Below are 15,422 nucleotides of genomic sequence, written 5' to 3'. Positions count from 1 at the left end.
CACATGGTGACAAAGATTGTACTTTTTGGAGAAATGTCCTCTGGTCTGATGAAACAAAAATGACCATTGTTATGTTTGGAGGAAAAAGGGGGTGGCTTGCAAGTCGAAGAACACCATCCCAACCGTGAAGCACGGGGGTGGCAGCATCATGTTGTGGGGGTGCTTTGCTGCAGGAGGGACTGGTGCACTTCACAAAATAGATGGCATCATGAGGCAGGAAAAGTATGTGGATATATTGAAGCAATATCTCAAGACATCAGTCAGGAAGTTAAAGCTTGGTCGCAAATGGGTCTTCCAAATGTACACTGACCCCAAGCATGCTTCCAAAGTCGTGGCAAAATGGCTTAAGGACAACAAAGTCAAGGTATTGGAGTGGCCATCACAAAGCCCTGACTTCAATCCTATAGAAAATTTGTTGGCAGAACTGAAAAAGCATGTGCGAGCAAGGAGGCCTACAAACCTGACTCAGGTTGGTGTCAGCTCTGTCAGGAGGAATGGGCCAAAATTCACCCAATTTATTATGGGAAGCTTGTGGAAGGCTTCCCGAAACCTTTGACTCAAGTTAAACAATTTAAAGGCAATGCTACCAAATACTAATTGAGTGTATGTAAACTTCTGACCGACTGGGAATGTGATGAAAGAAAATAAAACTTAAATAAATCATTCTCTCTACTATTATTCTGACATTTCTCATTCTAAAAATAAAGTGGTGATCCTAACTGACCTAAGACAGGGAATTTTTACTTGGATTAAATGTCAGGAATTGTGAAAAATTTAGTTTAAATGTATTTGGCTAAGGTGTATGTAAACTTCCGACTTCAACTGTATGTATAGGGGTAAGGTGACTAGGCACCAGGATGTATGATAAACAGAGTAGCAACAGTGTAAATTAAGATTGTGTGTGTGCTTGTGTATAGTCAGTATAAATGGGCATGCATGTTATGTGTGTGTAGGAGTGTCAGTGTGCGTGAGTGTGTAGAGTCCTGTGAGTGTGCATAGACAGTACAAAAAAAATTATAAATACAAGGGTCAACTCAGATAGTCCGTGTAGCCATTTTGTTAGCTATTTAGCAGTCTTATGGCTTGGGGATAGAAGCTGTTCAGGAGCAATTTAGGTGTCAGACTTGTTGCTCCAGTACCGCTTAGCGTTCGGGTGTTTCGCCTTCTTCACAACTGTGTGTGTGTGTGTGTGTGGACCATTTTAAGTCCTGATCTGGTCCCGAGGAAAAAGTTTTGAATAGCCCCTTTAATGTAAAGAACTTTCAATTCCTTATTGTTCTTTAATGTCCCTTGTTGATGACTAAGTTATTTGTTCATTGCAATTATAGTTATTTTCTTGTTAAACCCTTTCCTGATAGGTGAAGTTTAAAACTCTGGAGTTGGTGACAGCAGCCTCCATAGAACTGAGTCCGTCCGGTCCCGTGTTTCTGCATGAGGAGAGGCCAACACGACACGTAAGACCCCAGCAGCGTCCAACTCACACTTCATATGCTTCATAACACTTCGTAACACTTCATAACAGCCTGAAGGAATGGGCTAGTTTGAGTGTGCTTAATGAAGTGTACTTAGTCCCGCTGTTGGCTTGCCAGTGCAGTTAGGCCTAGGAGGACCAGGAGAATGTGGTGATAGTTGCTCAGATATATGTGGTTATGGTTCCACCTTCTGGCAGAAAGTAATACTGATTACTTTGCTGTTGTAGATGCCTTTCATTTGTTATGTTACAGTTTCACTACACTTCAAACCACAGGTTCAACTTGATAACTTGAACAGGTAGTTCACAGGCACAGTCATTTCCAAGGTTTATTTCAATCACTCGGTTTCTGGTCAATTTGTTATTTTTATTAGATGCTAAACACACCAAATAATAATACATTTATTAAACTTCTACAGCGCTTTGAATAACAGAAATAAGGCCCAGATTCGATCCAATTGCGCTTTGTCGGCTATGCGCCATTTAAAGGTAATGGCCGACAGCACAATGTGACTGGTTGAATCGTGGCCTTAACCTAAAAGTGCTTAAAAAACAAGAAACGAACAAGCAATATATCATGAGTACTGAGTAGCCTAGCTAGGCCAATTCTTTGAGTGCATCCTCCAAATGATGGCGCGACGGTCATGAGATGTTCAAAAAGTTTAGGAATTGACCCGAGGGAGCTGGTCAGGGAGATTGGTGATGGAGTGTGCTGGTATGACCTAAACACATTATATGTACATGTAAATCCACATTTTAGACCACCAGTCATAGAGAATGAAAAACATTTCAGACAGTATTAAATGTAAGTTTGTTGACCGTTTACTCGCCGCAAAGTCCAGCCAAACCAGATCCCCCATACATGCCTGAGTCCAGTGTAATTTCCCCTCTAGATAATCCTGGAGATGAGAAGGGAGGAAGATTACAAAATTCCCATCTGGATTATAGTAGGGAGCACGCTGGGCGGTCTGCTGCTGCTAGCCTTGCTCATCCTGGCTCTATGGAAGGTAGGAATGAATCAATGTCATCCTGCATAAATCTTCATTATAATAAAGCAATAAGTCACGAGGGGGTGTGGTATATGACCAATAAACCGGCTAAGGGCTGTTCTTATGCACAACATAACACAGAGTGCCTGGATACAGCCCTTAACAGTGGTATAGTGGCCATATACCACAAACCCCTGGGGTGCCTTATTGCTATTATAAACTGGTAACCAACGTAGAACAGTAAAAATATTTGTGGGGTCATACCCGTGGTATACGATCTGACATACCATGGCTTTCAGCCAATCAGCATCCAGGTGCCAAACTACATGGTTTATAATCAATGACCTGGTGTATAATCAATGATAACTCAGCCTTTCTACCTGTATGTTGGTCCCTGTAGACACCCGGTGAAGGGTTTTGGTTTCACTCTTTCCCCTCTCTGTATCTGCCTTCCCAGCTGGGCTTCTTCAACAGGCAGAAACAGAGGGAGGAAGAGGAGGAGCAAGTAGCCAACGGGAAGATGCCAGAGGAGCGGTAACCACGGCAACAGTGCAGACCCGCATCAGCCCCATCACTCAGGGACCCCCAGCACACCCCAGACAAGACTGTGGGCGTGACCTCGGTGTCCGTATTCCCCTTGGCTGAACAGCACCCGTCTTGCACTGCCGAGCCTTCTTACTCGCTGTCTTAGAACCCGACAGAAGCTCCCAGCCCACCTGTGTCTCTCTTATGACTGAGAAACTTCAGCAGACTGACACCATCTGGACAAGACTGACAGAGGTCCTGGTTATCAGTCAGCCTTTATGACCTATCATCATCATCATCACCACAAAGCCAAATGACAATCTTTCACCAGACCAATGACCACAGAATATTTTTCTAAGAAAGTGTCTGAATATAATAGAGTGAATGGAATAAGCCCATCATTAATACACAGCACAAGGCCAAAGAAAACCAGGCAGCCTGTTCAGAACACAAGATTACCTATAATGTCTGATGATTTTTTGGCTTTTGCTATGGCGTTTCTCAAATATGCAACAGCAACGACCTACTCATTTATTTTGGAAGAGAACATGACGCAACTTAAATATTATATTGTATATTGTATTTGCAAATGCCATATTCTATAGCTGATGCACTTTTGTCGTATAACGATAAACTTGAATTGTGTACATATCCAACTGTGCCTTCATGACTGTTAAAGTGGCATTACTATATAACTACATAATATTAACTTAAGGCTATTGTGCAACAACGTTGTCAGATGTATGTACACCAATATGAGGCTGCTTTGCACCGTGGCGTACAACCTGTGGATTTATATATGAACACAGATGACCTGGGGTGCTAGACAGGATCTCAAGGAAGATGCAATGATGGCCATGTTGAAATCATTAAAGCATGCCAAGTGGTTTATAAGTTCATGAGTTTTCTATGTGTAATTAAATGTCATTATATTTCTGTCATCTACCCTCCCTGGTCAATACCAGAGCAACTAAAAAGACACAGAAAAGGGCACCTTGACATCCATTAGAAAATATATTTACCAGTGATATCACAAAATCATTTTCACGTGAAATTTTAAAACCCTAACGATAGAGCAATATCTGTAACCACAGAGTGAATTGGTCAGCTTCCACATGCAATGAAACATGTGTGGTATATCGGTGGAATCATCTGTTTTAAGAGAAGATTTAAGCCCACAGTTGCTCTGACTCAATCCAGAGGCCATCTGGTACGCGGGTCATTGCATGTGACATTGGACAAATTTTGGCACTATCCTCTTGGATTTCAGACAAAATTGCCACATTAAATTTTCCCTATGGAGACTGGAGGTCCAATGTCAATACATTTGGTTGTGTACTCACTTCTAAGCAGTTTTGGTGTCATATTAAAAGGGAGATACTACACCTTTGATAAGTATACCTGAAGAAATATTCATTGCAAGTAGGAAAGTATAAGAAATATTAATATCAAGGCAAAAAACGTATCACTTTACACATTGAGTGATGTAGAAATCGTTCTATAGTCCCACAACTTCTGACAGAAATAGTTTCACTTCAACTTTGATAGCTTTCTTTGATTAAATAAATTGCATTAGCTTGAAAGGGGAATGACAAAACCAATGAGCTAATGGGAAACACTGAGCTTTAATATGACACCAGCTTTGTACATATGCAATATCTTTCGTGTCTTCCAACGCATTAGTCTTTCCAAAAAACATGTCAACTGCTGAGGGAAAAAAAAAACACTGGGTTAAACTGTATTTGGGTTCATTTGCATCCATTAGTCCAATACTCACCCCAAATACAAAATATTAAAATAGAAATACCTGATATACAGTACCAGTCAAAAGTTTGGACACAACCCAACTCATTCATGGGTTTTCTTTATTTTTACTATTTTCTACACTGTAGAATAATAGTGAAGACAACAAAACTATGAAATAACATATTGAATCATGTAGTAAAGTGCTATAGAAATCAAAATATATTTTATAAAGTAGCCACCCTTTGCCTTGATGACAGCTTTGCACTCTTGGCATTCTCTCAACCATGCTTCATGAGGTAGACATCTGGAATGCATTTCAATTAACAGGTGTGCCTTGTTCAAAGTGAATTTATTTCCTTCTTAATGCATTTGAGCCAATCAGTTGTGTTGTGACAAGGTGGGGGGGGGTGTATACAGAAGATAGCCCTATCTGGTAAAAGACCAAGTCCATATTATGGCAAGAACAGCTCGAATAAGCAGAGAAATGACAGTCCATCATTACTTTAAGACATGAAGGTGAGTCAATCTGGAAAATGTCAAGAACTCTGAAAGTTTCAAGTGTAGTCGCAAAAACCATCAAGCGTTATGATTAAACTGGCTCTCATGAGGACCACCACAGGAAAGGAAAACCCAGTTACCTCTGCTGCAGAGTATAAGTTCATTAGAGTTACCCTTCTCAGAAATAGTTCAAGTAACAGGCACATCTCAACATCAACTGTTCAGAGGAGACTACGTGAAATCAGGCCTTCATGGTCAAATTGCTGCAAAGAAACCACTAATAAAGGACACCAATAAGAAGAGACTTGCTTGGGGCAAGAACCATGAGCAATGGACATTAGACAGGTGGAAATCTGTCCTTTGGTCTAACCAGTCCAAATTTGAGATTTTTGGTTCCAACCGCCGTGTCTTTGTGAGATGCAGAGTAGGCGAACAGATGATCTCCGCATGTGTGGTTCCCACCGTGAAGCATGAAGGTGGTGATGGTGTGGGGGTGCTTTGCTAGTGACACTGTCAGTGATATATTTAGAATTCAAGGCACACTTAACCAGCATGGCTACCACAGCATTCTGCAGCGATACACCATCCCATCTGATTTGCGCTTAGTGGAACAATCAGTTATTTTTTTAACAGGACAATGACCCAACACACCTCCAGGCTGTGTACGGGCTATTTCACCAAGGAGAGTGATAGAGTGCTGCATCAGATGACCTGGCCTCCACAATCACCCGAACTCAACCAAACTGAGATGGTTTGGGATGAGTTGGACCGCAACTCAGTGAAGGGAGAAAGCAGCCAAGAAGTGCTCAGCATATGTGGGAACTCCTTCAAGACTGTTGGAAAAGCATTCCAGGTGAAGCTGGTTGAGAGAATGCCAAGAGTGTGCAAAGCTGTTATCAAGTCAAAGGGTGGCTACTTTGAAGAACCTCAAATATATTTGGATTTGTTTAGGGCTCCAGAGTGGCGCAGCAGTGTATCTCAGTGCGAGAGGCATCACTACAGACCCTGGTTCAATTCCAGGCTGTATCACAACCGGCCGTGATTGGGAGTCCCATAGGGCGGCACACAATTGGCCCAGTGTCGTCCAGGTTAGGGTTTGCCCGGGGTAGGCCGTCATTGTAAATAAGAATTTGTTCTTAACTGACTTGCCTAGTTAAAGGTAAAATAAAATAGCAATACACTTTCTTGGGTTACTACATAATTCCATGTGTTATTTCATAGTTTGTTTTCACTATTATTCTACGATGTAGAAAAATGTAAAAATAAAGAAAAACCCTTGAATGAGTAGGTGTGTCCAAACCTTTGACTGGTAATGTACATACATTTTCCACTCCAGAATTTCTTTTAAACAGTGTCATACAGTAAAAGCCAAATCAGATCAAATCAATAGCGAGAGCATTTAAAGTCTTAACACGCACGCCCTTTTAAAGTAAAAAGCACAATTAACGGCACGCTATGGTCACAGTATCGCTTAGATGACAATCAAAGACAAATCGGCAGAAATAACCTTTCATTCTCAGCTTTAATCTCTGACCATCCGATTAGGAAACAGAACAAGGACGGACTGTACAATCGTTGGTTATTATATGGACAAACGACATGTTGCAAGCATGAGGGAAAAGACTATAGGCCTACATTCAACCCCGCCAGGAACATTCCACAGTCCTTCCCTCGATCTCAGCATGCGCACCCACACACAAATCCAAGAGACGTAGAATGGAAGACATGCTCAAACATCAATACCAGCAGCATCCATTTAAAGGCCAGTGTGTGGTAATAAAGCCATGGAGTCTCCACAGACAGCCGCCAAGCTCGTTCCCTCACACTGTAGCAAAGCTCATCAGGATGGCCAACAACGCACATGCGTTGGTGACTTGGTTAAAAGGGGACATCTAGGCCTACTTACTCCGATAGAGAAAATCTAAATAGAATCACAGGCACATCTTTACCAGTCAGTGTTTGTGTAAAAGAAAGCTCCTTTTACATCTACTTCCACAGATGTTTTTTTCCATAAAAATATATCTTCAAACATACCCTCTTAAATAAAACTTTTTTAATTTCTTTTAAAAATATCAGTTATGAAATAAAAATAAAATACTCCTATTATAAGTATAAAGTGCTGTCCAGCAGTTCTCTCTCTCTCTCTACTGTGTGGGTTGGCTCGCTGTTCTTCTACAGAGAAATCTGAAACTATCTGTTATTATAATGCAATACTCAATCACCAGTCATGAGTTTGGAACCAAAAATAGGCAGACAATCCAACTAGAAATGAGAATCAGAAGGCAAAACAATGTCAAACTATAGACATCAGTGGAACTGTGACAACTTTAAAGAGCAATGGGTGACTGAAATAAAAGAAAGTCCCACAAGACTTTGCGTCACTGTCTAACACACAAGTTTGACTGGCTGCTTGGCAAATCAGTGCTTTTCCTGCTTATTCTCTATTGCCAAGACTAACTACTACCGTCTCACCTCCCAGCCTTTCTCTGACTGACACGCATTCGCTCCCTCAAACACACACTAACAAACCACTGACCTCCATAATCAATGCAACATAGCACACAACATCCCTGCAACAGGCAACATGATAAGGCAAAAAGTATCAAGAGTGTAATGTTACTTTTCATGGTTGCGAACCCAGCTGGAAGTCTGGGACAATTGGATCCATGCAGTACAAGCTGTCAAATGGTCCTGCTGTTGTCACCATTGTGTGGATGCTTGGCTGTGCCAAGTATTCTCTTTGGAACACTCTGGGAAAGTGAAAGCACAAAAGCAGGCTGTCAATTTCCTCATTCTGCTAGTGACACCCAGTAGTCAGAATGACAGCCACAGACAGTAACACACTTCAGTAAGAGATCTGGAGAATGAGAACATGGGCGCCGCTGCTGGTACTCGCAATTCATACTTATAATAGAAAAAAAGGAACCATTGTTTAAAAACCACAATGTGTCAAACTGTTCATAATCATCCCCAGACAGCACCGTTCTGATTTGTTAGAAGATTATAACAAAACAAAAAAAGAACAAGAGATTCTAATTGTTTAAAAGGTCTCCATGGCCAGGTGGATCAGTGGAACTCCACAAACTCCTCCAGAGTCTTAGGGATCTGGTTGCGGTATGTGATTTGGTGCTGGCGCACGGCCCGCGACGCCAGGCACTTGAGGCTCATCTTCATCTGGGTCTTGAGCAGGATCTCCGACACTCCCGTGGTGCTCTTGTCCAGTGGCGTCTTCTTTTGCTTGTTGGTCATGTCAGTGTGGGCGCCCGCTTCCACCAGGCTGATGATGATGGCGTGCAGCGTCAGGAAGTCGCTGATGGGCCGGTTGTACTGCACAATGATGTGCAACGGACTGTTGCCCTCGTGGTCCACCGCGTTCACTTGCGCGCCGCAGTCCAGCAGCAGCTTGGTTACCTGCGCGTTGGGAAAGGTGCACACATCGTTGGTGTGGAAGTCATCCACTGGAGTGCTGGAGCTGATGGCCAGGTGCAAGAGGGACGAGCCCTCCCGCGAGCGCGGGTCCAGCTGGATCAGGTTGTAGATCTGCTTGTTGATGCGGGCGCGCTCCTCCTCACCACACACTGTCTTGGTGCTGATGCACACCAGGTAAAGGAAGGTGAACACGTTAGATTCGTAGTTGTCCATGGCCGTGTGAAGCTCGGCCTCAGGCGCTGCTTCCACCCTGGCCATGCTCCTCTGGATCTCCAGCACGCTGCAGTGCAGCACCTGCTTCACTGGCTCCGCCCCCACCGGCTCCTTCAGGTGCACCATCTGGGAGAAAACCTGGGCAAAGCGCAGCAGGTCCTTGTGAGTGTTGCGGTTGCCCTTCTGGCGCAGGAGCAGCGCGTGCAGCCACAGCTTGATGCACTGATCGAACTCCATGTTGTCGGCATACACGGCACCCCGGTAGATGATGGGGTGTGACACGTCGATGTTGTCCGAGCCCAGGATGCGCTCGCGCACCATCAGGCCCTCCATGTGCAGCGCATTGCGATCCGCCCGGATGGCCTCCAGCTCCTGCGGGGTGCGGCACTCGCCCCTACCGCCATAGGCCTCGATGGGTGGCAGCAGCTCCTTGGCGATGAGCGCGCCGAGATCGCGGTGGCGCTCCAGCATGGCCAGGTAGAGGTAGTGGTAAGTCTTGAGGATGTCATAGTTCTCCCGGTCGTTGGCGAACGAGGCACCCAGCAGCTCCAGAGCCTCGATGCGGCTGTGTGGGTCACACTCGGCGTGCAACAGCAGCAGCTCCACCACGTCCGCCTTGCAGCTCTCCGCCGCCACTTTGAGCGGCGTCATGCCATGGCCGTTCACCACCATGGCTGCCTGGCAACGCACCAGCTCCTTCACAATGTCCAGGTGGCCTGCCTCAGCAGCAAAGTGCAGGGCGGTGGCCCCGCAGTGGGCCTTGGCATTGGGGTCAGCGCCATGCTCCAGCAGAAAGCCCACCACGTCCGTGTGGCCCTTGTAGGCGGCGATCATCAGACAGGTGTTGTCATACTTGTTGGCGATGCCGATGTTGGCCTGGTGTTCCACCAGGTATTTCACAATGTCCAGGCGACCGTCAAAGCAGGCCGCTCTCAGGGGGGTGGAGTTGGTGACAGTGGTGTGGTTGACATTCGCCTGGTGGCACACCAACTGGCGGACCACCTCAAAGTGTCCTGCGCCAGCCGAACACCACAAGGCGGTGGCCCCATCAATGACATACCTGAAGAAGAAGGGAGAAGAGGTGGGTAAAATGAATTAACCAGCAAATAATTCCAGCAAATAATGCATTTGACATAAAAGTCAATTACGGTGCTTAATTTTCCCACCATTGCCAGCAGAAATAAAGTGCAATCACACACAATTGAATGACCAATGATTACATTAATGAATACTAACCCGTCAAATCTGACTGTGCCAGTCTGTTCAGTATCCACCCTGTAGTGATCCAGCAGCAGCCTCACAACTTTGTCGTGTCCGTTTCGAGATGCAATGATGAGAGGAGTTGACCGTTGGCCAGCGAGGTGGGTCACGTAACTCAGTAAATATCGTGTCTCGGCCTCGGAGTGGTTGAGGAGCAGGGCGGCCAACGTCAGGACTCGGCCCTCAGCAGCCGCTTTGTATACGTACCCGGCAAGCGAGTCCATCCAAGCCCAGCACGTCGCCGGCACCTTCGCCTTCTTCGCAAGTGTCGCCCACTAGATGTACTACTCCAACGCAGCCCGCCTCCCATTAAAATACCGAAACAAGGTTATTCAGTGCTCACATGAAAAACTCAATCGAGCTTGGTTGATACAGTAATTCGTTTGACTGAAACCCATTATTTCAAAGCACAAAACAAGCTGCATCCAAACTAATTCGTGTTGTTTGTTTGGGCTAACTTCTGGATTCGATTATCAACTTTGTTGTCCCCAATTTCGGTGGCACCGAGCTTGCTAGCTAATGCATCATCTGAAGATAGCTAGCAAGCTCACATTCAAAACCGTGCAAGTATCAGAACTTCGTGCTGTTAAATCTCGCTTCTCTTGAATTACAGTACTCCTCTTTAAACACGTTAAAGCAGGCAAGGTCAAAGAAGAATGTAGTCGGCTATATTATCCAACAAATGTAAATGTTTTGATAACAGAGCAAGGCTATCAACGTCTCGTCAGCAACACTAAAAAAAGAAGTACTTCCGGGTCACGGAATTTCGGAAACGTTCTAAATAAAAGTCCCCACGTAATAGAAGACAAGTGAAAATAACCAGTATTTATTCATGATGAATGAGAAATAATTGTCTAAACTTTAACAGTGATTCATATTTGTACATATTTAAGTAACATTTCTATTTCATTCGGTTTTTAAAACATGTTACAATGTCATATAAATTCCTAATGCAAATCACACAATACATTGGCTTATAAGGAAAAATATAGTTTAAGGGCGATGTAAAGGTGGGGTGGGGAGTACTCAGTAGGGTCTGTAGAATATATAGCCTATATGGTGTCATTTCATGGGGCTCTGAATAATATGGAGTGTTGCTGGCCTTTTACTGTGGCAAAACCGCTTAAAATGGGGTGCCTGGGGCCTCATTTATAACCGTTGGGTAAATGTAACACTAAATAGATGTCTACACCATTTCTGAAAAGACTGCGCACCCACCAAAATGTTGAGATTTATAAACTTGGCACATGGCATACATACAAATGTTTCCCCTTATAAATTATAAATCAGATCTGCCGTAAAACTATGCGTGTGTGTTCGAACATTATATAACTCCACCTGAAAAACGCCCATCATTCACCTTTTATGGTGACTATAACGCCCTTATTTGCTGTATACTTTGAAAGTACTGGAATTAGACAAGACAGCATCTAAAGGAAATAACAATGCATTGCGAACTTGATCAAATGTCTTTGTGTTCTCAGAATGTTTTCTTTTGCAGTGACATTTGCTATATCTGTCCATTTCTGAAATAGAAAAACAATTGCTAATTGTTGTGGATCTTTTGAATGCAATAGTCTTGCATTCACTTTTCCCCAAACCTAAATATGCTGAAATCTGAAACATTGTCTACTAATAAAAATAAGAAAACTACAAGTAGGCCTACTTAGAGTGGTAGCCTACACAATTCAATACAAAAGAGCAACTGTCTGTTCACCTGTTAAATTCTACTGTATGTTAGAAAACCGTGCTTCCTGTCAGATACATAGAGCAAGAACTTTAAATTATAATAGTCTATCTCATAGGCCCAATTAAATGAGAGATGCACATGGTTTTTTGTTTTGTATGGTTACTTCAGGAATATGAACTAAACTGTCTCAACATGGCTAGAAAAGGTGAAGAATTTATTCTGTTTATCACGACTCAGGATAAGACCCAGATGCAGACAGTTTGAATAACAGAAGTTTATTATAAAACAGGGGGCAGGCAAACGACAGATCAAGGGCAGGCATAGGTCGGTAGTCCAGAGCAGAGTCCGTAAGGTACCGAATGGCAGGCAGGCTCAGGGTAGGCAGAGGTCAGTAATCCAGGGCAGTGGCAAAATGTACAGAGCGGTAGGCAGGCTCAGGGTCAGGGCAGGCAGAATGATCAAAACCGGGATAACTAGAAAACAGGGGCTCAAGAAAACAGGAGTACGAAAACACGCTAGTAGACTTGACGAGACAAGACGAACTAGCAACAGACAAACAGAGAACACAGGTATAAATGCACAGGGGATAATGGGCTACCAAGTGGTGCAGCGGTCTAAGGCACTGCATCCCAGTGCAAGAGGCGTCAGTATAGTACCTGGTTTGAATCCAGGCTGTATCACATCAGGCCGTGATTGGGAGTCCCATAGGGCGGCGCACAATTGGCCCAACGTTGTCTGGGTTTGGCCGGAGTAGGCCGTCACTGTAAATAAGAATTTGTTCTTAACTGACTTGCCTAGTTAAATAAACGTTAAATAAAATTTAAATGGGGAAGATGGGCGACATCTGGAGGTGGCTGAAGACAAGCACAAAGACAGGTGAAACAGAACAGGGTGTGATGCAGTAATGGTTATGATATATGTATTATGTTTAGAAATGAAATATTGTCTACCCGAGAAATTGGACATTACAGTATTAGGTGTAGCCTACAAACGTCAATGGAAAAGGTGAACCGTCTGTTCTACGTGAATCTGTGCTTTGGATCGGATTGGATAGAACAAAATACTTCTCATTAAATGAGAGATGGGACAAATGGTACCCTATACAAACTTGTTGTAGGCCTATAGGCTATTTCGCAACACGAGTAGCCTATGCAAACATCACAGTCTGAAAAGATTAGGAATGTTTTATTTTAGAATGCAAAGATAAGAAGAAAAAAAATGTCGGTCATCACTAATGGAAAATGTTTGCATATTGTTGTTATTTAGCTAGGCTACATGTTTTCTTTGTTATGAATAATCGTGACATACCGTATATTCACCATTTGCACAAGGCTACTACTTTTGCCTTCTTGCAATGCAATACTTCAACAACTAGAAACTGTGCATATGCATGGTCTAAAGTTTGCAGGAGGATAAGCACATTCTCATTTATAAATGGCAACTATTGCGTGAAAACTTGCACACATATGTTTTGGGGCATATTTTGTGCATATGCAACATTTATAAATGAGTTCCCTGGACATTATATTGTACAATTAGAGCACTGTACAGGAAAAACAATAATTTGTGCCGATGTACAAGTGGGGTAGGGAGTACTCAGTAGGATCTGGGTTAAGGATTTAAAAAATAAATGTCCCCCACATTATTAGAATATAAATAAATAAGTGTCTATAACCTGTATTTATTGTTAATATGAAAAATTATTGTCCAAACACTAATAATGATACAACAATTCATATGTGTTCAAATTTAGGGGCGGCAGGTAGCCTAGTGGTTAGAGCGTTGGACCAGTAACCGCAAGGTTGCTAGTTCAAATCCCTGAGCTGACAAGATAAAAATCTGTCCTTCTGCCCCTGAACAAGGCAGTCAACCCACTGTTCCTAGGCTGTCATTGTAAATAATAATTTATTCTAAACTGACTTGCCTAGTTAAATAAAGGAAAAATATTTAATCAACATTTGCATTACATTTGGGTTTTAAAACATGTTCTATGGTCAAATAAAGAATAACACATTTCTGTATACAGCACATACACATATTTCACTATACAGGATAAACTATTGAATGTGTGTCCATAAAACTTGGGTACAGTGTACTCAAGACTCCCTGGAATACAAAACAGATATGTTTGAACAAAAATCTAGGCCATAGGAAGTGTTGTTGGCTTTTTACTCCACCCCCCCATAGCCCAAATGTTTTTAGTTGTTGAAGTATTGCATTGCAAGAAGGCAAAAGTAGTAGCCTTGTGCACATGGATTACATATTGGACTGTAGAGAAAAAAACTTTACTACCCGTCTCAAATAAACTGGGGTGGAAAATACTCAGTAGGGTCTCTACTAACCAAATATAGTTTGTTTTGAAAGGGGACTGTGTCATACACAAACAATGGTTTTTTTACTCAGCTCCCTCCATAGCGCAAATGCAATTTACTGTACAGTATATGAAATAGACATTGGACTGTAGAGAAAAAACCTTACTTCCTGTCTCAGCTAAAGTGGGATGGGAAATACTTAGTTGGGTCTCTACAAATGAAATATATTTAGTTTTGGATGGGGACTGTGTCATCTCACCTTAACCACGCTGACAAAATTATGCCTAACCTAAATTAAGACCAACAAGCTCATGTGTATATTCTCTATGGGTAGACAACAGACTACTCAGGTGAATGGTCAAGTTGCTAGTTTATTAGAGTTACATAATGATCACAGTGTTCGACATAACAGAACCGAATGTAATAGCATATTTTTCTCTCATGTGGTCAAAATTCAACAGCGCAGGAGGTCACCAGGAAAAATACACAGAGGCTATGCTACAATTTGTTAACACAATCTTCTCAAAAAAAAGAGTTCACTGTACATCATTCAAAACAACGCTGTAGGCTACTTCGAAACAACACTGTATAACTCAAGAAAATCTAAATGCATATCCCCATGAAACGGTCGTCACTAGCGTATATACCCAGAAAGTCATAAACCCCACCAATTTCTAAAAGGTATCTTCTTCAAATTTGATTTAAAACCTAATCCTAACCTTTTTACTAACCTAAAACACACCTTTTTACAAACCTTCTTCCTGACCTACAATTAAATTGTGTAGGCAATCTTGACTTTGTGACTGTGGAATCTGACTTTGTGACTGTGGAATCTGACTTTGTTACTGTGGAATCTGACTTTGTTACTATGGAATCTGACTTTGTGACTGTGGAATCTGACTTTGTGACTGTGGAATCTGATTTAGTGGATAAAGAAGCTAGCGGAAACCCCTTCTAACTGATTGAGATCAAATGGTTGATATGCAGATGCTGCATGGACTTTTCACTGGTAAAACTTCAAGAATTATTATTCACGATTGAATGCGGTAGTGTTTTTGTCTTACAGTAACGTTATTTAAAAATAAAAAAATATTTAACCTTTATTTAACCAGGTAGGCAAGTTGAGAACAAGTTCTCCTTTACAATTACGACCTGGCCAAGATAAAGCAAAGCAGTTCGACACATACAACAACACAGAATTACACATGGAGTAAAACAAACATACAGTCAATTATACAGTAGAAAAATAAGTCTATATACAATGTGAGCAAATGAGGTGAGATAAGGGA

At 42.5% G+C, this 15,422-nt stretch overlaps 2 protein-coding genes across 2 annotated transcripts in view; one reads left to right on the top strand and one right to left on the bottom strand.

The window, feature by feature from the left end:
- Positions 1-3,868, top strand: part of itga11b (integrin, alpha 11b) — a 101,698-nt gene extending 97,830 nt beyond the window's left edge. Inside the window, exons 28-30 of the mRNA XM_071326713.1 lie at positions 1,359-1,454; positions 2,365-2,478; positions 2,918-3,868. Coding sequence (XP_071182814.1) covers positions 1,359-1,454; positions 2,365-2,478; positions 2,918-2,998 — 291 coding nt within the window. The 3' untranslated portion in view covers positions 2,999-3,868. The remainder of the gene's footprint in view (positions 1-1,358; positions 1,455-2,364; positions 2,479-2,917) is intronic.
- A 723-nt stretch (positions 3,869-4,591) lies between these two features.
- fem1b (fem-1 homolog b) lies at positions 4,592-10,881 on the bottom strand. The gene is made up of 2 exons (XM_071326714.1): positions 10,108-10,881; positions 4,592-9,931 (listed from the first exon to the last, which is right to left on the bottom strand). Exons 1-2 carry the CDS (start codon positions 10,353-10,355, stop codon positions 8,296-8,298), a joined length of 1,884 nt encoding a protein of 627 aa, XP_071182815.1. The 5' UTR covers positions 10,356-10,881; the 3' UTR covers positions 4,592-8,295.
- Positions 10,882-15,422: the final 4,541 nt, after the last annotated feature.

This window comes from Salvelinus alpinus, chromosome 9 (assembly GCF_045679555.1).
Source record: "Salvelinus alpinus chromosome 9, SLU_Salpinus.1, whole genome shotgun sequence".
NCBI lineage: Eukaryota > Metazoa > Chordata > Actinopteri > Salmoniformes > Salmonidae > Salvelinus > Salvelinus alpinus.
The sequence above is the reverse complement of the archived record's forward strand: the minus strand, read 5'-3'. Positions and strand labels throughout refer to the sequence as shown.